The 21,904-nt window shown below is 44.3% G+C and overlaps 1 protein-coding gene across 1 annotated transcript in view; it reads right to left on the bottom strand.

The window, feature by feature from the left end:
• The window catches only part of RYR3 (ryanodine receptor 3), a 364,723-nt gene that overhangs the window by 20,961 nt on the left and 321,858 nt on the right, over positions 1 to 21,904 (bottom strand). Inside the window, exons 76-91 of the mRNA XM_060293473.1 lie at positions 21,665 to 21,716; positions 20,513 to 20,569; positions 19,542 to 19,641; positions 19,310 to 19,389; positions 17,762 to 17,838; positions 14,939 to 15,012; positions 14,666 to 14,683; positions 14,172 to 14,252; positions 13,635 to 13,723; positions 12,501 to 12,629; positions 9,564 to 9,668; positions 7,754 to 7,835; positions 5,771 to 7,098; positions 3,484 to 3,542; positions 2,148 to 2,316; positions 1,000 to 1,086 (exon numbers count right to left, since the gene is read on the bottom strand). Coding sequence (XP_060149456.1) covers positions 1,000 to 1,086; positions 2,148 to 2,316; positions 3,484 to 3,542; positions 5,771 to 7,098; positions 7,754 to 7,835; positions 9,564 to 9,668; positions 12,501 to 12,629; positions 13,635 to 13,723; positions 14,172 to 14,252; positions 14,666 to 14,683; positions 14,939 to 15,012; positions 17,762 to 17,838; positions 19,310 to 19,389; positions 19,542 to 19,641; positions 20,513 to 20,569; positions 21,665 to 21,716 — 2,587 coding nt within the window. The remainder of the gene's footprint in view (positions 1 to 999; positions 1,087 to 2,147; positions 2,317 to 3,483; positions 3,543 to 5,770; positions 7,099 to 7,753; positions 7,836 to 9,563; positions 9,669 to 12,500; positions 12,630 to 13,634; positions 13,724 to 14,171; positions 14,253 to 14,665; positions 14,684 to 14,938; positions 15,013 to 17,761; positions 17,839 to 19,309; positions 19,390 to 19,541; positions 19,642 to 20,512; positions 20,570 to 21,664; positions 21,717 to 21,904) is intronic.

Raw genomic sequence — 21,904 nt, 5'->3', positions numbered from 1 at the left:
AACGAAGACCCAACACAGCCAAAAATAAATAAATAAAACAAATAAATTAAAAAAAAAATGCTACAGCCTGGGAGGAGGCTAGGACAAACTCGCATATGCACAAGTGCAGACATTTCCCTTCTTTCTTAGATGCCATTAACACCTGTGGCTTCACTGCCATCCTTACACAGTGACTCCCAAATTGGCGCCTTTGAGGCTGTTACCGTGCATGTCCAGCTGCTTGCTGGCTGTCTCCACATGCATGGCTGAGTCACCTCAACCTCTCCATGTGTTTAAAGCTAGCCTTCGCCACACCCCTCTACAGACGTCCATTTTTCTGCTGTGGGCAACAGCAAGCCATTAGTTTATCAAGTGCACTATTGATGTGGATAAGAGCATGTTTTATAAAAATTAGATTTGTGGTTTTCAATAGGAAGGGAGAGAGGCAAGAGACAGAATAGCCAGTTAAAGACGATGCCAAAAAAGAATCCAGGACCTACAGCATTCATTAGTTCATTCTACTAACATTTATTACGCATCTACAGTGTACAAAACCCACTTACCAACATTCAAAATCTTCATTTATCTTGATGAGTCCCTGTCTTCCACATCCAGAAACCAACTCCTATTAATTCTTCCTTCATAATAATTCTAACACACGAGCCAACTATCATGGTTCTTTGTTACCTTATTCCTCAGGGAAAGAACTGTATTTATCATTCAGTTTGAAATACCTTACAGCTCCTAATATAGAGTCTAGCCCATTGTAGACACCCAACAAATGTCTGAAGAATTAAGTAGTAACTAAAACAAGCCTGAATGATTGAAATGGTGCCTTAACTGGCTTCCCTTACAACCAGTCTCTCTATTCTCCCCACTGCTAAAGACAGTGTCCTTTTTTTAGGAGCCAGTGTCTTAGAAATTTCCTTAAAGTTTTTGCTTGAATTGAGAGCATAACCTCTATTACTTTTTAAAAAGTATATAATCTATTCACCAAATACCCCCTGAATGACGTATCACCTTGTAAAAGAGCAGGATGAAGTTGATAGCGAAGGCTACAAACAGAGCAAGGAGCCTCAGGTTGTAGAAATTCCTGGCCAGGTAGTGCTGAAAAGAAAAGGACAGGCAGAAGTAGAAGAGCTCTGGCAGGGAGAAGGACCTTCCCTCTTTCACACCGATGATCTTCTCTGATTAGAAGTTTACACAGGACGACTCCTACTCTTTGGTAACCACTCATCTAGGACTGTCCTGGCCTTCTTACAACTTATTTGGGGGGACCAAAATGGATGATTTTTTTAAAAATTGCTTAGAATGATGCTCAAGGGAACGCTGCTCTGGTTTAAACCTCAGGGAAGCAAATGCCTAAACACGCCGCCAGCACAGGACTCGTGCTGTTACGAAGGTACGTGTGCGCGCGTGTGCGTGTACCCTCCACACAGCAAGTAAGCGGTCCATTTGGAAATTATGAGTGATCTAGGCCCACCGAAGACCCCTGAAGCTCCCACCCTGGCTGCAGCCAGACTGAGGCTGAGAGTCTCTGTCTCTTTGTAAGTCACAGACCCAGCGCTTCTGCCTCTCCCCTTTTAGGGGGAACCATTCCCATACCCACTGCCATCTTCCCGGGAAAAATCGACACTTGAGGCCTGGAATGGTAGCTGCTTGGGGAAGCTCTCACCCTCTCCGTGGAGGGGGGCTCCCACCAATGGTGCTGGGAGGTGTAGTCCTGGCTTTCAGCAACTGTGCCTCAGTGGGCAATTTGCCAGAGAAAGGATATTACAAGCTGGGCTGAGGGTGTGTGGAGTAACAAAGCTTTTGAGGACTAGTGTGAGAACCTGACACAACACAGGAATGTTCTTTCTGCATCTGAATGATCGCACTACTTCTGAAGTTTTGGACCAGGATGGGCCAAGTCCCCACCTAGCACACGTAAAGGAGCAGCTCTTTTAGAGAGAGGGCGGGGTAGAGGGGCTGCAGCACCTGCCGTTTCCCTTTTCCTTTCCCTCCAACACAGAAGGGACAGACAGATAATCGAGAAGAGGGAAGGAAGAGGAATGAGAAAGACGAGGAAGAACAACTAACCAAACGTGAAACAAAGTCAGTGGCCGCTTCTCCGAGGTCCGCCCGGGCCAGCGCCTGCACCCGAGCGGGGCCAGGGCCAGAGCACTCACCAGCAGCTTGGTCTGATAGATTTCCAGCCCTTTAAAGAAACTGGCCATGAAGGCTTCAGGCTTCTCAATTTTCTGGCCACACCATCGCTTCTTCCTTTTGGTCGCATCTGCCCACCCGGCCTCGGCCTGCTCTTCTTTGGCCGTGTTCTCTTTCTCCCCATCTTCCGCGCTGCAGGAATGAGAAGCCCACTCATCACGGAGGGGAGGGGGAGGCCTGGCCCTGGCAGGGAAGCTAAAGAGAAATCTTGGCTGGGGGTGGGAGATGTATTATTCCTTGAGGGTGGGGACCTCAGGGCTTTATTACCCATAGTGCTTGGATGTCAACGTTGTATTTAGGAGCGGTGCCTGCTTTGATGAGCCACAGTCACAGGTGTACATCAGTTATATACAAGTTCTTCTGAACTCAGCCTTACCAACCTTTTTCCCCTTCAGAAATGTTGTCCTTTATTTTCTAGGCTTTCATGGGCATTACCCATAGTACCTATTCTTCTAAGTTTGTCGTAGGAATTAAATGAGATATTGTATAAAAGAGCTTAGCAAAAGGCCTGGTATGTAACAGTTATTCAGTAATTACTAGATATCACCATCATCAACATTATATGAAGTTGCTAAGTGTGAGTGTTTGATAATTTGCTCGGTCAGATGGTGAAACTCTGATCTACTATCTGGAGTCTAAAGTGAACAAAATTATTAGACTGTGTTTATTGTATAGATGGGGTAAAAAGAAATGTATCCACACATGAAGAGATGCTCACCATCACTAATTATCAGGGAAATGCAAATCAAAACCACAAAACCTCACGCCTGCCAGAATGGCTATCATCAAAAAGACAACAAATAACCAGTCCTGGCCAGGATCTGGAGAAAAGGAAACCCTTGTGCACTGTTGGTGGGAATGTAAATTGGTGCAGCCACTATGGAAAACAGTATGGAGATGCCTCAAAAAACTAAAAATAGATCTCCTATACGATCCAGCAATTTCACTCCTGGGTATACATCCAAAGAAAACGAAAACAGTAATTCCAAAAGATACATGCACCCCAGTGTTCACAGCAGCGTTATTTACAATAGCCAAGATATGGAAGCAACTGAAGTGTCCGTCAATAGCTGCATGGATAAAGAAGAGATACACACACACACACACACACACACACACAATGGAATATTACTCAGCCATAAAAACGAAAAAAAAGAAATGTATCCAGGGCCTGCACAATATCTGTTTCTTATGTTAATAGAAATCAAGCTTTCTATTTACCATAACAACAAAATGGCGGTTACCATCAAGAACGATTAAGCACAGCAGTTAGAGCAGTCCATGCCACCAAGAACTTACTCTGCCTTCTCAGACTCCACTTTTCCTTCGGTTTCATGAGCTGCTTTCGTCTCTGCTGCCTAGACAAAAATAACAATCAGTCAAACTTTCCTCAAAATAAACGAGTTCATGGTGATGAGCCGTATCACTGGCCGTTTTGCTCTCCATGGTCAGAAGTCCCAATGGCTTTCTCTCCTTATGCTTCTGCTTTTCTCAGGATCACAGAACATAGATGTCCTGCTATATATTAAGCTGCTCTAGAGTGATAAGACAAAGACTTCAAGCTTGAAAACATAACCGCCCTGTTATTATTCAACCCAAAGAAAAAACTTTTGCTAGGACATTGTCAGAGCCCCGTGGCAGTGGTCCTACTGCTTCACGGGGTCGGGGAGAGATGGAACACAGGTCCAATCCAGAACCTGCGTCCATCAGACAGTATCTTCAATTCTCTTCCATCACCCCAATCCCTCTGGCTGATGACCATTGCACTTAGAATAAAATTCAAGCTCCCTAACACCAAAGCCTATAAGGCCTACATGATCATGGCCTTTCTCTCCATTTTCACCTTGCATCACTTGACTCATTTCCAGCACAAACATTCAGACCTTCGTTCCTTTCCTGGGACATTCCAAATCCTTCCCTGCACCAGGACCTTGGCACATGCTGTACCATTTGCCTGGAATATGACTGCCCTGGCTTTTGGTGGGCCTGCCATTCTTCAGGACTTGGTTCAGATGATACCTTTGCAGATGCTCCTTGAGTATCCTACTTACAGTAGGGCCCACTTTCATTCTGTAACACACGACCTTGTTCATTTATTTTAGCATATGTCAAAAATGATAATTAGTTGTTGTCTCCTTCCACTAGAAATTAAGCTCCTTTAAAACAAAAGTGTTGTCTCTTTTGTTAATCAATGTATTCTCATATCCTAGGAACACAGCCTGGCATGTAGCGGGCCTTGAATGAGTCCCTTTTATGTATCAAACTCTGTTCTAGGCCCTGGGTGACATCAGGGAGCAAAACAATAAATAAATTAATACTGTCAGAATGCTTATGATTCTGATACTTCTCTCCCTGACTCTCTAACCCAGGTGAGACATCTCTCCTATACATTTCCATAGCACCTGATAGACTTCCTAATGTTCTTCATGCTTGTACTGACCTGTCCAATGTCTATCTTTTCCACTAAATTATAGGGACGATGCATTTCTCATTCACCACTGTATTCCCAGAGCCTAAAACAGTGACAAGTGCACATTAACTATTCAATAAACATTCATGTAAAAAATGAATAAAGGGGCTTCCCTAGTGGTGCAGTGGTTAAGAATCCGCCTGCCAGTGCAGGGGACACGGGTTTGAGCCCTGGTCCGGGAAAATCCCACATGCTGCGGAGCAACTAAGCCTGTGTGCCACAACTACTGAGCCTGCACTCCAGAGCCCGTGAGCCACAACTACTGAAGCCCGCACGCCTAGAGGCTGTGCTCCGCAATGAGAGAAGCCACCGCGATGAGAAGTCCGTGCACCACAAAGAAGAGTAGCCCCTGCTCGCCGCAACTAGAGAAAGCCCGCCGTGCAGCAACAAAGACCCAACTCAGCCATAAATAAATAAATAAATAAATAAATAAATAAATAAATAACTTTATTTATTTTTAACAAAATGAATAAAGGTTGACTTTGGGCTCTGATCTCTTTACATTTCTCTCCATACTCTCTTTATCGCTAGAATGATGCTGTGAGTTGGATGCTGCAACGCCCAGAACTTTCCATGGCCAAAGGGCTCTGAATTACTGCTATCTTAATTTAGTTGACTGACTCAAAGTCCAAACTGGCTAGTGGTTGCATCACAAGGATGAAAATGTCCCAAGCATGATAAAACTCACTGGGCACTGTGCTAAATCATATGATAACATCTGGACCTTTTAGGATACTGCAGAAGTTTATCTCACCAGAAAGGTCTCCTCGTATGCTATACCTGGTTTTCTATGCTTTCAGTTACTGAATGAACCTGTGCGCCTTGAGAACTAACCTAATAAAGGTGTGGAAGCAAGTTGAGGGTCAAGGACCATCCTGTTTGAACTCTACAATGTAAACTGGAAGACCATTCAGCAATTAGATGTTGAGACAACCACCTAAGTCTCATCTCTCCAGACATGGCAGAGCTGGAATTATCAGATCAGGGTAATCACAGATGAGCTGGTGTCTAACACAACATTGCCTCCTAGGAACTGGTGTCAGTACTGACGGCAAGGTAGAGTGGCAAGTCTTTTTCTAGGGATAAAGAAAGATGATAGAAACAAATCATGCTTACCTGTGCTTTCCTTTTCTCCCGTACAGTACTCTCTAACGTGGGGGGTTCATCCTTGCCAGTAATCTCAGAGAGGTCACCCAAACCCACTTCAGGCCCATGCTTTAAGCCACCTTCTTTCTTTGACTGGAGTCCAAAGAGATCTGACATAATTTCCGCATCTCCCCTCTCCCCCTTTACGAAGTGCACGAGTTCCGTGGCGATACCCGGCTCGGGCACTTCTGCCCTCTCAGCCTCCATTGCATCATCGTGGATACCAAATTGGGTTGGGTCAGGCATGTCACCCAGGATCTTTGTGACTCTGATGTTCTTTGCGCCTTCTATGAGGCCCCCTCCAAACACTGTGCTCCAGAGAATCTGAAAGATTCCTCCCAGTATGGCGAAGAGCAAGTGGAAGAGCCCCACGAACAACGTCCAGAAGAAAGAGAAGAACACCTTCACCAGCTCCTTCAGAGTCATCTTCTTTACCTTCCTACACTGCTTCTTGAGGTTCTTCAGGGTGGCCCTCTTCAGAAAGTTGGCCACGTTTCTCTTCACTGAGGCACAGGCCACGGCAAACGCAGAGGCACACTCAAAAGCCTTGTCGTCCTCTTCACCCTCAACTTCTAACGTATAGGAAGAGTCTTCATTTTCTTCCTCCTCCTCTTCTGGCCTGTCGGCTGAGTCCGATTCTGAGATCTGTGAGGCTAACTGCATCTCAAAGATGGTGTCTTCACAGAAGTTCACGAACAGCTCCATCTTCTCCTGCTCTCCACCTTCGTTGACGACATCAAAGATGAACTGCTGCTTAGACTCCTTCACCTGGGGCTTCTCCCACTGAGTTCGACTGGACTCACTGATCTCAAAATAAACACGCTCAATCTTCTTGGCCTCACCCATGATCTCAATGCGTCCTAGGTACGGTTCAAAGTAAGTGAGTACGCTTTCGGCTGGGTCCAACAGACACTTAAGGCGAGAATCATTTGGCATATGTTCGGAGAGGTTTGTCAATAACACCGCCACATTAAACCCTATGTCCTTGGCCGGCTCGTGGAACCGGTCTACAAAGTCAACGTAATTAAACATGTCATTCTCATCCGCTTCTGCGCACGAAAGGAGAAAGTCAATCTCCGACTGCGTGTACTGTTTTTGCCCTTCCATGGCCTTCTGGAATTCCTTTTTGGAGATGATCCCTTTCCCATCGGGGTCATATTCTTTGAAGGTGTCTGAGCCAGTTAAGTCTTTAAGTTTCAAGAACATGTCAAAGAATTTCAAGATCATTTCTACATTGGTAGAGGACTCTACCAGTGTGTCAACCATCTGCTTGCCAATAGTTCCATTTACCACATTCCCTGTGAGGCAGGTTCAAAAAGACACACAGATACATAAATAAACCCATGTCATCATGTAACTGGTCAGGCAGATATTTCTTAGAAGACTTATATGCCAAATCGGTCAGCTCCTTTCTGACCATGATGATTTGGAAATGGGTAGGAGGGAGCAGCAAGCCATAAAGACTACACCACCAGGAGCCAAGGGGGAAAGAAACACAGGGAAGGAGGAGATGGCCACGCCAGTGCCTTTTGTCTGGCCTGGGGCCCGGAGAGTGGTTTCATTATCAGATTATCAGGGACACATAGGGATAAGTGGTGCCCCTCTAATCCCCTTAGACCTAGGAGGGTGCCCAACTAGATGGCTGGCATACACACTGGCAGCCAGATGTATCGAAAAAGCAATGGGGAGAGGGAGAGGATAGGGAAAAGCAAAGCTTGGAGGTTTTCCCCAGTTCATTCTGGCTTTCCTACTGAGATAAAATGAGTTGGTTTCAGGCTTTGTCCATCAGACCATGTGCCCCTCACTCATTTTTTTGTTTCTGAAAATTTGGTTTTCTAACCAATGTCATATGGCATCAATGACCTGCCAGGAGGATAATCTGCGTGATTAGTACTGTTAGTGCTCGGACCAATTACAGTCGTGTGATTGCCTAGTTATACCAAACAGCCCAACCTTCCAGGAGGGACAGAAGCATCACCACCATGTCCTGAAGGAGATCCAAGAGTTCCTTCAGCAGCTCGATCTGACTGGAATCCTAGAACAGAAACAGGAGATACCCCTGAGCTATCTGATCCCTCAGTAAAGTACAGGGCAGTGAGCAAGGAGAGCCTGCTCTGGGAAGGTCAGGTGAAGGCTACATCCATCTCCAGGATGAGCTCCCTTCTCATGGTGAATGCGGATGCCTTCGCATCCTCTCTTTGTAGCATCCGGAGGCTCGCTGCAGCAGGGTTCATACAAAAGAGTTCCTTTACGGTTTTCCTTTTATTAACGCAACGTGGCAGACATACCAATTGTTGTCCAAAACTACTGAACAACCCAATCCACCAGAGAGCCGTTAGGTATCTCTAGTAGCTTAGGTTGCCATTTTTCATACTGAAGAATTACCAGTGAGCTTCTGGGGAATACTACTGCAATCCAATTAAAGTAGCAAGGTTCTAATCACCAATTGGGTTCTCCTTTCTTTCTTAATTTAGGTTCTCCTGATTCTAATTGGTGGTGATCTGGGTGCCAGTGGTCCCTTAAAATGTTATTAATATATCATCGAGGCTATTCCTCCGGATGGTTTTGATACCAGTCTGTTTGGTTTTCATTTCAGCATTGCAGACGGGGCATTGCCAAGTGAGCTCCGGGCTTGATACCTATGTCACAGAAGCAAAACAAGCCTTGGAAGATCTGAGGTGGGGAATCTGAGGGTGAGGTTAAAAAATGCATTCTGGGCCACACTTCTTTTCCAGACTCTCTCTCACAAAGACATAGTTCTTTGGCCCTTCAGACTTCAGAGGGATTTTCTAGCACCTTTGGAGTGTGTCACAGCTGTCCACAAAACATCAGAGAGGTGTAGATTGTCAGAGCTAGAAGAGCCCTCAAAGGGCGTCTATTTTAACTCCCAATATCTTATAGATGATGAAAGCAAAAACCGGAAAGGGGAAGTGACTTCCCAGAAGACACCAGTGAGGAGGTGGCAGGGTCAGGATCCTGTCTCTGGAGCCTCTACACCGCACTGCCCCACTGGGCTGATAAATCGGCAGCCCTCCCAAGAACTCTCTCCTCCCATAAGGCCAGAGTCAAAAGGGGAAAAATGAAAGGGGTAAATAGCACATTCCAGAAGAGAGAGGCAGATGTGACAGCCTTGACAATTTTAGATACATATTATTTAAATTAACGCTGCCAATGTTACTCTGAGCAGCCTGAAACATATCCTGAAGTTCTCCCTCATGTGTTGCCATGGAGAGAGGCCATCGACTACCACAGACGCTACATTTATTTGTTCATAATAAATGCTCTGAGCGATTCCGATTCATCTTGCCAGAGAGATGGGGAGTGAGAAGGAAAGGCAGAGATGGGGGAGAGGGGAAGCAAAGGTGACAGAGAAGGGAGATGTGAATTACAGAGACATGCAGACATTTGACAGAGCAGACAGGGGGGTAGATCATGTGCATAAATTGCAAAACAGTGACAAGGAAGCAAACGGGATTAGCACCATAAAAAGCAAGTGTTGAAGCTGTTATGAAAAGGACACCAGGGAGAAAGCTGCATTCATGCAAAAGCCTGTGTGGGACACCCCCGCCCGCCCCCCACTCCCCGCAGGTATGCATTCCTATCTCCCACTTAGGCCCTCATTTTAAAAATGAGACCTGATCTGCATGGCTTTTCCAGTCATTTCATCAAGCAGCTACATCCACAATAGGAAGACCAGGGGGTGGGGATTGACTTAGCGTTTCACACCAACCACACGTCGGGAACGGGGAACGGGCCACAGTACCTGAGAGAGCTTCATCTGCATGTTAGCGAATACATGGAGGAAGCCGACCACTGCATCCCATAGCCTACTGTGAGCGAGGCTCTGCTGGTTCCCAACGCAGGGGCCCTACAGAGAGGAGGACATTCTTATTTCACTGGAGCATCACCAGCTGCTCTGAAACTTGCCCTAGTAAGGGCATTTGACATCAGCTCAGATAAGTAGAGAGCTCTTTCCAAAGGTCACATATTTTGCAGCTCAATATTTTCCCAGGATATTACTTTTCTCCCCACTCCATCGGGTCCCCCCTGCCCCCACCCAATCCTAAGATCCAATTTCTAGGAAAAATCACTAGGAATGTCACAGTGCGGTGATTTTCAGAGATTTTCTTTTAGCTTCCATTCTTATGCTAGAGAACATTATTTGAGAGGTAAATGCTCTGGTTGAAACAGGACTGAAGGGTACTCCTGCCGACTCTGGCCCACACCTTGGCCTAAGAGGGGTTCTGAGGAACTCCAGGATTCCAAGGAGCACAATTTGAAAACCAGGCCCTTGTGCACGCGTTGTTTGCAGGCAAAGTTGCATGTCAGATGTGATGACCACAGGGCTATCTACTTAAGTGAAAAAATCTGAATTACATTCCTAATGTTCAACTACTTTTAGGATTTTCTTATCATTAACCTAAATGTCAGGTACATCATCTCTATCTTTTCTGAAAGCCAGACATAGACGGATGACTTGATGACCAGTCTGCATTTTCCATGTCAATAGGCTTTCCTATTTTGGAAGATCATTACTGAACCACTGTTTCTTTTCTCTTCTTTTTAAAAATAAGTTATTTGAAATTCTTCTGAATGGAGAGTTGTCTATTCTTTCTTATTTATTTAATCATTTATTTATATCAGTATGGACTCCACACATTCATTTTACGCTTTGGGTTATAATGCAGTACTACTTTATTTACTTTCTTTTGTAGCTCTAATTTTTCCAGTTTTGGCCATTGGGAGCTCTTTCAGTTGGCTCCTGTATCCCTTTGACACACCCCCATCATTTTTTTTTTTAGCATTCTCTTGCACTATAGCATTCTCCAGGCTCATCCTGTATGTTTCCAGCCCTAGTTCTAGAATCAGCCATTTCTCTACGGAGCCCTATTTCCTTTCAATGGTATTAGAAACCAAGATCTGGGCTCTAGTTGTGCTTGTTGCTACTGGGGCATCATTTTTTAGGTCCTCCTGGCTGACAGAGCAGCAGAAATATGTGTGTTGTCCTAATCCACGTGTATACACATCTCCATAAACATTTCCATATGTAACCATTTGTATCTATGTTAAGCTGAACATGAGTTTAGCATACCAATGTCTCTGACTCTCATTCATTCCCACAGGGATCTTCTATCTCCTCTGCTTGCTCCTCTGTAACTTCCCACTCCAACGGTGAGAAACCTCGTTCCCTTCCATTATATATGTATAATGGTTTCAGAATTATTAACACATATCCACATGGGAAAAACTTCATCAACCAAAGTGCTTATGTATAGCTCCTTTTGCCTTTGGTCTTTCAGACTGTACTCATTTCCAAAGCTTCTTAGGCTGGCACCTTATTCCCTACCTCTTGAGTGAGGCTGTTTTATATATATATATTTTATACATTTAGAGTCTTTTGTCACATTCTGCCTATGTTCTTTATCCTTAACTCTTCCTTATAGCTTTTTCCTATATTTTTCTACACTTTCACTGGTACTGGTGTTCTAGTATCAAGTTCTAGAAAAGGCTTGGCAGAATTCCCAGGGAAGAGGTGAGCAGGAGAAATTTTGCCTGCGTCCCTAAATCAAGTAAGCTTGTTTAAAAAACACTGTTCATGTACATTTGGTGTCTGATCCCTAGAAGCCTCTAGATTCTTTGTTGAAACAAAACTGGTTGTTGAAAAAAACTCACATTCACCCCAAATACACTTTTCTTTTACATTTGGGTTAAGTGCTCCATAGGAAGTTCTGGAGGTTAGGATGGGCTCTGCAGAGAGCAAATCGGATGCTTGTCAGATCAGTTCAATGACCTTCATAAGTATTTCACACGCTGTGAAACTTCAGCTCAGTCACCTGTTCCTAGGTTTATCTCCCTATGTTCTTACAATCCTTGAGTAAAGCATGGATCAATATCTTCCTTAAAATCCTTCTTTTCAAGTCTTCGTCTTGTGTTTATTTTAGTAAGCAAATATGATCTGAGTGTGCCAGTTGGCTCAACATATAGATCTTAAAAAATCTTATATCACATCACAGAGCACCATGATATGGCTACCGATTTCACAGCAAATTCTGCCTGAGGACGTCCTCTACTCCTTTTCACAGTAGCTAGACCACTGTAGGCAATGAGTAGAGAATGCTGTGAACAGAGAAAGACTGCTGTGAGATGTGCAACCTGAAATTTACCTGTTGATGTGACGGCCACTGCACTTAGTTTATGTGCTTCTGAAGTTACCTTTTCCATAGAGTGAATTTCTGACAAATTGGTAGGCTCTCATGAATCCTGTGTTTAATCTCAAGGCTCAAGATAATACCACTTGTCCCTTTATTCCTTCATGCTATCAATCATTCCTCCACTCCACTCTCCATGCTTACTGAACACCTCTGATGTGCCACACATGCTAAAAATGAAGAATTTTAAAACGAATAAGAAATCTTCTGTTGACAAAAAGATTTCAGACTAGGAGGGAAGGCAAAATGTTAACCAGATAAATGCAGATAAAGTGTGACACTGCTATTCACAGGTCACAGTGGGGTCCATAAACTACAGCTTCTCGTAGAGTGTAGGTACCACTGGTTTCTATTTATAGGTGAGGAATATCGTCAGTGCTATAGCTGGATGCACAGTCCACATATGCAGCCAAGTATTCTGTAGGGAATTAGAACATGGGAAGGTTAAAGATGTTCTCTTTGTTCTCAGGCATGCGCTCTATAGCACATACCTGGATGTATTCCGTAAGAGAATTGAAAATCTGCTTGGTGACCGCCAGGGCTTTGGAAAAATTGTGCTGTCCAGATTCATCAATGACGTCCTTCCCTGAATAATACCAGTAGAAGTCACTGATTGATTCCTAAGAACAAAAAAGGAGAGTTTGGTATTTCTCACATAGTGAGAGGGTTTAGTATTTCTCAGTCCATGAAGCTAAACCCAATGTTCGGGAAGAGTACAAGAGCGTCCTACATTTCTGTGACCCCTTTGTTATGACAGGAGCCTGGGACTCTGTGAAGAAGCACAGAGGTATCTGATCCCGAGCACCTTTTAAGTACAGATATTCCCCCTCCGCAGGAAAGAACACATTGAAGAGAGGGCAGCGTTCAGCTGGACCTGGGTGACCATGTTATAGGACAATTTATTCACAATGAAAAATGTACGTTAAAGATAATATTGATCATCCAAATAATCATGATTGCAGCAGCAACATGATAGCTGACACCGTAAGTGCCGGGCGTCGTTCTGAGCACGTTACACGTATTAAACCTCTCCATCTTTACCACCACCCAATGAGACAGTACTACTCATTTTCAATGAGACAGGACTACTCGTTTTATAGATGAGGAAATTGGAACACCAGGAGGTTAAACAGACTGCTCCAGGTCATGAACTGGTGAGCGGCAGAACCAGGTTGAGGAATCAGCAAAGAGAAGAGGGCATCCTTTTTATGTTTGTGCAGATTTTCTTGACATTATTTGGATTTTCCTTCAAACCATTCAACCAGATGACGTCTCAACACTAAGAACTTGTGGACCCATCTTATTCCCGCTTTCTGTACCTCTTTTTCCTAGTGAAAGCCTGTTCCCATGCACAGCTTGCCTGGAGTACTGTGGCTAAGCTTACACTGGCAAAACTAAAGTGAATCAGCAGTTTATAACAGAAGATTTGGTAGATAACCACTCCCCCGACTTCCGTCTTCAAACTCACATTTAGGTATTTGACTTCCCGTAAGTGTGTGGACATAAGATTACAAGACCTTCCTTACTGAGGCTGGACTGTATCCTGGGCCGTCCCTGAGGCTGTGTAACTGTCTTTAGCTTCTGGAAGTGTATGTGAGGTGCGCTACCATCCAACGCCCACTCACCTGCAGACGCAGAAGGTAGTCCACGGTACTGATGATGACGTTCACGGTGGTGGTGTTGCCCATCTGAGTCCGCAGGAAGTTCTGGAAATCTGAGAACACCAGGGTTGGGTCAGAGTCCATCCCTGCAGAGCAGGTGGCTCTAAGCTTCTTCTCAGCTGAGCTCAGAAGAGACTCACCATGTGAAAAGCCTTACAAGGGCACACTGTTTAGGTCCTGAAGGACAGAGCACTGCCCTGAGCCCTCCCATCCCAGCGGCACCAGAAACTGGACTTAATGAGCCCTGAGGGACTTGACAGCAAGGGGTGGGTGTTTAGCTTCAATATCTGAAGATTCTGGAAGCAACTTAGCCTGGGTGGCGCTAAATAACATTAGTCATGAAGTTAAAGGCCATGTTACATAGGGTTTCTTATTAAGGAATGGATTAACTGCTGTTCTTAAATTAGCAACTGGCTGTATTAAATGTGGCAACCTGAAATATATCAAAATTTTGTACCTGAATGTTGTTGTCCCTTGACAAATCAAATCTGTTCCACTTACCACTGTTATGTCCTTCACAAAGTAACTGTAGGAATCTAAAGAGATCTCGTGTAAACTCATCATTCTGGAGTACTTTTTCACCTTGAAAACACAGAACACTGGTGAGCATCTGTTTGGCTTTTCAACATAGAATACCTTCCACCACACATGACTGCAAAAATGCTAAAGGAGCTGTGTCAGAACAGCGTGGAGAGGGAACTGTGGATGAATGGTGACAGACCCAATTAAAACTGGAACTGAGGCAACACCCAACAAAGCTAGAATTGTTAGCCCCGGGATGCATTTGGAAGGAAAACAACTAGGCGGTAATGATTCACAGTCCATAACACATGCTTTGGAAGATGGAAGACACTTCTTTAATTAAACAACAAACTGCTGAGTTAAACTCAACATGCAGCCACCAAGCCGAAAATGTGTCTGTGCTGAGCCGATTAAATAAGATCTCTTGGGACTCACACACACGGTAGGAGCTCGGGCCGGAAACTCAAACTTACCACGCTCACGAACGATGACTAGCCGTAAGAGAAAAACAGAAGGATACAGAGTAAGAAAACCACAGACATCAAGACAGACTCTCTTTAGCTAATACTGGTTCTGTGAACACATCAGTCTGGATATGCCTTATCAAAACTATGGATGGAAACATCTTGCTGAAATGGAGCAAGTCCTTGGAGATTAAGCGGCAGTGAACAGGGGCTCTAACCAGAAATAGTGAACTAGGATTTGAATTGGAAACAGAGAAGCCTTCACCTTCATCAGTTACTTACGTGTTCCTTCCTCAGTAACCATCCCCAGGCCTTCAGCTTTATTCTGCCTCTCAAATGCATTCAAATCAAGGACACTTGTAACAGACGAAAGAAAACAAGGTTCAGGGCTACACGCACTGGGAAAATGGGTTTTTAACATCAATGAACCCATCAACTGAGAATACCCTGTCCTTGCATTATCATAAATGCGCCAGCGTATTGTGGTATGGTTGAGAGTCTAATGATTCCCTGGGTTCGTGCTAAGCCGTGTTGTCCAAGGATGCCTGGAGCTCACAGCCCTTGCCATGTGCAAGGACAGGGGTCAGAAACATGTATGTGATTGTCACTGTTTGTCCAGTTGGAGTCCCTTCTTATGGACGAAGATTTAGAAAGGCTTTCCAAATCAAGAAGGAATAATCTGTTTCTAAGATTTCTGAAGGGAAAGTTTACTTTAAACTGTACTAATTCATGTTCACCTTCCACATTTACCTACTTTCTCTGAGAATCACAAGGAATAGCGGCTTTTAGTGCTTAGGATGAATACTGATGGAGAGAGCTACAAAGTTTCAGATTTTTTTTTTTTTTTTTGTGGTACGCGGGCCTCTCACTGTTGTGGCCTCTCCCATTGCGGAGCACAGGCTCCGGACGCGCAGGCTCAGCGGCCATGGCTCACGGGCCCAGCCGCTCCGCGGCATGTGGGATCTTCCCGGACTGGTGCACGAACCCGCGTCCCCTGCATCGGCAGGCGGACTCTCAACCACTGTGCCACCAGGGAAGCCCCAAAGTTTCAGATTTTGAAGGGCCACACCCTTTTATTCTATCATTCAGGAGCCAAAAGTAGCCAAGATCATGCTTTCTAGAGGCAATGGTGTCCCTAGGTGCTCCTGAACCTGTGACAAGTTGGCTTTGATTTTTGTCCTCACCTTCCACAACCTTCCCAGCCACAGCCACCAACAAAACCTGCTTAGCCAGGAACCTCTAGGACAACCGCAAAGCTATAATGAGAATAATGATCATGTGATTTCCAACTGGGGCTCACTCCATTTCTCTAATAGGGTCTAACTCCTTAGCCAATAAAAAAGATTTTATGGAACATAAGACCACAAAGTCTCACAAGAACATAGACCTTAGAGAAGCTTATGGCTGAGTCCAGTAAGATTCTGCAAAACCTCTTCTTCCTTTTATCACTGGGCAAAGGAAATGACTGTTGGATTGGAAAGATTTTGGGGAAAAATCCAACACCCCTTTTAGGGAGTCACATATGTTCTGTAATTTAGACGAATTCTAAAGAGAAAGTGAAAATTCCTACTGCCATTATATTGGTTTTCCCCAGACCCTGCTATAAAAAGGGTCTGCTTGATAATACAAAAGTATCCTTTGATTTTGGGAGGAGGATACGGAACCAGGACACTTGGACATAGCTGCTTTGAAGCATCACTGCTGATTTAGGAGACAATCTGTGCGGTGGACATTTCTGACCCTTACTCCATCCCGAAATACCCATTTCAAATGTTCTGGTTTCTTCAATGCTTAACCATTTTACAAATACACATTATTTTTATAATCAGCAAAAAACCATTAAAATACCTTAAAACCTCTGTTAGAACTCAGTTGGCCTCCAAGGGTATGTCACCTGTCCCTCTAAGCCATCATTATAAATTAGCTTAGCAATATGAAGTACTACAGACTACCAAGAGAACTCTTAGAAAGTTAATCGAGAATATCCTGAGCAATAGGGGACTGAACTGCCTTGATTTTCGCCATCTTTGAGTCCACGTGTACTATTTCACCCTCAGTGAGTCAGGTCTGGCAATATTACATTTTCTTTTCCTGAGGGAGGTAATAACTGAATTGGCTGTCGGTGGGGGAAAAATGGAGCTGAGGACAGGGGATTGTACTGCAGCTCAAATATGCTCCGCATAACCCCAGGGTACAACATTTACCCAATCCAATATGACTAGCAATATTATGCGGTCCACCAAAAAAAGAACATCCATCCTCCAAATTTTCAATTGGACCAACGTTCCAAGTTTAAGAATTATTAATCGGAGGCAAACGAGCTAGATAATTATAACTTTGACTTCTTTCAGAATGAGTTGCAGACGGTTCAAAATACATATGAATCTCGGAGAATAAGCTGACACTTTTCTTAGAAAGATTGCTGGCTTGTTTCTGAAATGAGCAAGTATGGTAACCTTACGACTTTTGGTTACCTATTGTTCATCTGTCAGAGGGTTCAGCCATGAGGGGAGGCTTACGCCACTGGGTAATATAAATGGAAAGTTTAATGCTTTGTTTTTCAGACAATGTCAAAATGTTCCCACGTCAGGATGTGCCTCTGTCAGAATGGATGTGTCAAAATATGTACCCACAAAATATCTATTCAGGCTGAAAGAATTGTTAAGGATTAACAAAGTGCCTAATGGGTCTAATGAACACATAGCCTTGAGTCATACTGAGGGATTCCTCCTCTTTTCCGTTCTTTTCTAGTTTAACTTTTATGAGCATACATGTTTAAGAGAAACTCACTTAGCTCCAAATAAAACAACCTAAGAAAAAAGGAGGTAAGGGCGATTCAAACACCAAACAGGTGTTGGTAGGGGTGTGTGTGTGTGTGTGTGTGTGTGTGTATAGATTACATTTTCCCCTCTGAATGCTATTTGAAGGTAATCCTGAGGGCTGGAGGAACAATACCCATCCTCTTAGCTTTCGGAAGTAGGTACTCCTTTCTCAATAATTCCATGATAAGCCAGTTTATTCTGTGGCCCTCCCCCACCCCATTCCCCTTTCCCTGAATAGTGAAGAACTTTAAAAAAATGCTATGGGTGGTTTTCCCATATTTACCTGCAAGACTGCATAAGACCAGAAAGGCTTTGAAAGAACCCAGCATCCTTTTTCTCCTTTAGGTAATCTAGCATTTTCTGCAAGGGAGACACATTTAAAAGGGAAAAACAATGAAAACTATGGCACACGTACTAACCCTCCTAATTGTGATGGACAGATGGCAGCCATGCAGGTACACCGAGTCAGATCCAGGATGGTGGTTTGTAATCCTGGGTAAGCATCGAGATACTCCACCTGTGGACTTAAACCTTCAGTGTGCCTGAGCGCCACCCTCCACTTATGGAACCAGAATATTTTAGGGCAGATGTTTTATTTTATAAAGGTCCACTGGTATTGACAGTATAGTGGATCTTTGACATTCATAGATTTACTGTTTGAAGCCTCTTCTATTTGGGAACAGGTGCCAGGACTGGGATGTAGTAATGTTTACGGTTGCTGAGGTATAATCTGAACAGCTCATGCAATGATTTTAACGCACTGGAGCAAGGAGCTTACCTACTAATGAGCCTAGTTGAGAGCTCAGTATCTCTCTCACAATAAGACTTAGTGTCCTCTGTTCCCTGTTACTGGCAAGCCAGGAACTTTGTCTGACATAATAAGAATTTTCTTTCTTTTTTTTTTTTTTTAAAGGGCTCTGTAAGAAAGTCAACTGACGGGGTGGTGGTGGAAGAGAACAGAAAGTGAGAGGTGCCTTTGAAAATGGTAGTTCTTAATGAGAAATTTGTTTGTGATGAGTTAAAGCCTGGGAAAAATTATACGCAATAATGGTAGTCATGGATTTGGAAATTCTCAAAGGCCCTGGGATATAACCCTTATGAATGCCAAAAGTCTTTGAAATTTCATTTTCCTGTGCACACACAGATGCTTTTATTTTTAGCCAGAGCCTGGAGTACTCAGGAGACACCAGTGCATTTCTATCTCCTGTAGCCAGTTCCAAATCAGATTGCTGAATGAACTCCATGTGCCAGACGCTCCACTTTGTATGTCTTTGTGTGTTCCCTCATTTAATGCATGATGGCAGGAGTTTTTATTTGCATTATTCACTGCTACACCCTCTACCCACAGAAGAGAGCCTGGCCCTAGTGCATAGTCAACAATCACTAAACAGCTGTTAAATAAATGAATAAATGAATGAGTGAACGAACAATAGGTGTGTGGGGTTATGAACCTCACTTAACTGATCAGGCCCCTTTTGCTCACAGTAAGGCAGCTAATAAGGGAAAGGGTCGAAATAAAAACCTAAGGCTTAGAAAACTTCCTCTAGAGCATATTTTTGTAGAAATGATGAAAAAAATGTAATGTTTTTCTTTTTGAAGCCTAGGTAAGCCCTCTTTACTAAGCATACCTTTGTCTAAAGACTCCTAGTCCTGGTTTTATCTGTGTTCCCAGTTACTCTGATATAACTGGTCACTAAGGACAAAACACCAGCAAAGGTGATTCTGGGCGGCCACCTCTGTAGCAGAGTCAACATCTCTTCCCTGAAGTGTGACAGCTGTCAAATGGAAATACCCCAGGAAGTCTGTCCCACCTCCTGCAAGCCCCCATTACCTGCTGCACGCCAGCGTTGCCCCCATTCAGAATGGCGATCCCCAGCTTCAGAGTCTCCACCGCCATGGGGCTCATCTCACCTGCCGTGGTAAAGATTCCGTTGAATCACCAAGGAAACAGAGGGTAAATCACATCTACTGGGCTTTACCTGGACCCGTTAATAACGACGTCACGTCATGGTGTGACATCTCTGTGGTAGCTAAGGGGCCCGTGTAGAAATCCCAGAAATCACCTTTGCTGGCGCTTATCATCTGAAGGACCATCTCTGCGGCTCCACGCTCATGCAGCCGAGCTTGCTGATAGAGGGTTTTCTGCTTTTCCATTTCTTTCTCCTAGAAAAAAAAAAAAAAAGCGGGAAAAGATCTGTTTACCCCCAGAGAATCCACCGTGGTCAGGTGAGTTGAGAGAGAGAATCTTTACTTGCCTAAGAAGGCAACAAACATAATTTTGAACAAAACAGACTTTGGAAGTTTATTTTTAGATGCTGTCCAGCTTTCCAAAACTGTCCACCCATAATTTACTCACCTTTCGATGCGGAATTTTCTACTTTTTGTACTGATAGGTAACACAGTCTGTTCCCCTGTGATACTATAATTATAGGAAGTGACCCCAGATTAAAATGTGCTTGCTTTCAATGTTCAGTCATACAGGAAAACCTGCTGAGGGCTCAGCTGGAGTTTATCTGTAGGAAACACCCACTTATCCAGAATGCTCAGACCACACTTAACTGAGACTCTACCAGCTATGAGATGCTAGAATGTCAAGGCTTTCCAGAACTGTAATCGTCTTCATTTACTTTTACTGTTGTATACTTTGTCTGTAAAACAGTACAAGTAAACTCATGTCGCTCTATCTTGAGAGATTCAGGGTCCTGCACTGCCTCAAAATTAAGATTGTGATTAAGTACGTTTACAGAATAACGGTGCAAAAAACCATCCAGTGTCTCTACCGCTGTGAATTTTCACTTTTGAACGTTTGAATGTGCCCTTCTATGGCCCCTGTTACCACCACACTTGGGTAGAGGTAGGAGATTTTCCAGAAGAGCAAAGCTGTGGGGCCGTTTGCTGACTGAGCCAAGAGACAGACAGCAACCACAACTAATGTATTTGCCACCAGACACCTGTGGTGGGTGAGCCATGTGGCTAATGTCAGCACCCACCCCTGAAGGCCCTCCTGCTGTCTTCCATCTTAGTGAAAACTTACTTCAAACGTTTTTTCCTTGTCTTCCTCCCCTTCTTCGTCTTCCCCACTCTGACAACTCTGAATTGCATGCAGCAGGGAGAGGAGGAGACAGACAATCAAATTAAAGGTGAGCCTTGTATGTATATGCATGGCTGGTTCACTTTGTTATACAGCAGAAACTCACACACCATTGTAAAGCAATTATACTCCAATAAAGATGCTAACAAAACAGAACAAAACAAAAAGGTGAGCCGTGTAAACAAGACTCTACTGTGTGAGGAAGGGGACAGGATGTAATTCACAGGTACCTCAGGACCTCAGCACTCTGTAAAACCAAGAACATTTGGACCACTGCAGGCAACATTCAACTATAAAGGCCACCTTTGCAGTTACCACGGGGTTCAGAAATGAGAAACGGGAACGCCGAGATCACACAGTCAATGGGGACCCATCGGGTTTAACCACAGACCTGAACTCTTCTACTTAGTGAAGTTCTGGTGTAAATCGAGAGACAAGAGCACAGGGAGCTGGCCTTTCTCAACAAGAACCAGGGGCTTGGACAAAAGATTAGGGAAACCCAGACTGTGAATCCCAAAGTGACCCCGTGGTGCAGCTGGCAGGGGAACGGGCGCTCCTGTACCCCAACCTACCCCCCTTGCTGCCCGACATGAAGTTCTCCCATTTGAGAAGCAGCAGTTTGCTTAACCACTTGGCATTCCAGAGGCCACCGTCCCTCTCTGTGACACAGAAACATCATCTCTGGTCACTCCATCTCTTCCAGAGCACTAGGAACTTCCTGTAGTCTCTAGGCCTGTTTCCAAATGTACCGGACTTCCTTCACCTACAGATGTGTCTGAACAGCTGGACGTGTTCTGAGCACTGAGTAAAAATACGAGGATGAAATGGATGCCTAAGCCCTGATTAGCTGGTTCAGAAGCATCATGAGAACCCAGCCACCAGACCCACTGTTTCTGCAAAGCTTCAAGGTTTCTATAGGATGATGGGAGAGTGGCTTATTAATGCTGCCCGTACGGCACGTGAACTGTGCGAGGCCTGGAGCCCAGGCCATGACCCAGTCCCAGGCCTGCTGCTTCCTGGGACAGCTTTCATGTGCCTGAAGAGGTCTAAGGGAAATAGAAAGACTGAGACAACGGGCAGAAAACCCACGTGTACCTTGGCCATCATGCTGGCATAGGAGGTGTACAAAGGGTCGTCTTCCAGTTTGCTGGAAAGAATGGAGGAAATATTTAGCAGGCTACCTTTGGACCCAGCAGAAAAGACCAAGTGCCGTATAAATCTTCAATGTACTAGTGAATTAATTAGAAACTCCCTCCCTCCCCCCGATTCTTAGAAACCACTGTGAAAATCTGAATCAGCCTTGGCTTGACATGGAATTCAGGGAGGAAGTTACAA

Source organism: Globicephala melas, chromosome 2, assembly GCF_963455315.2.
Source record: "Globicephala melas chromosome 2, mGloMel1.2, whole genome shotgun sequence".
Classification (NCBI taxonomy): domain Eukaryota; kingdom Metazoa; phylum Chordata; class Mammalia; order Artiodactyla; family Delphinidae; genus Globicephala; species Globicephala melas.
This window is presented reverse-complemented; position numbering and strand designations above follow the sequence as displayed.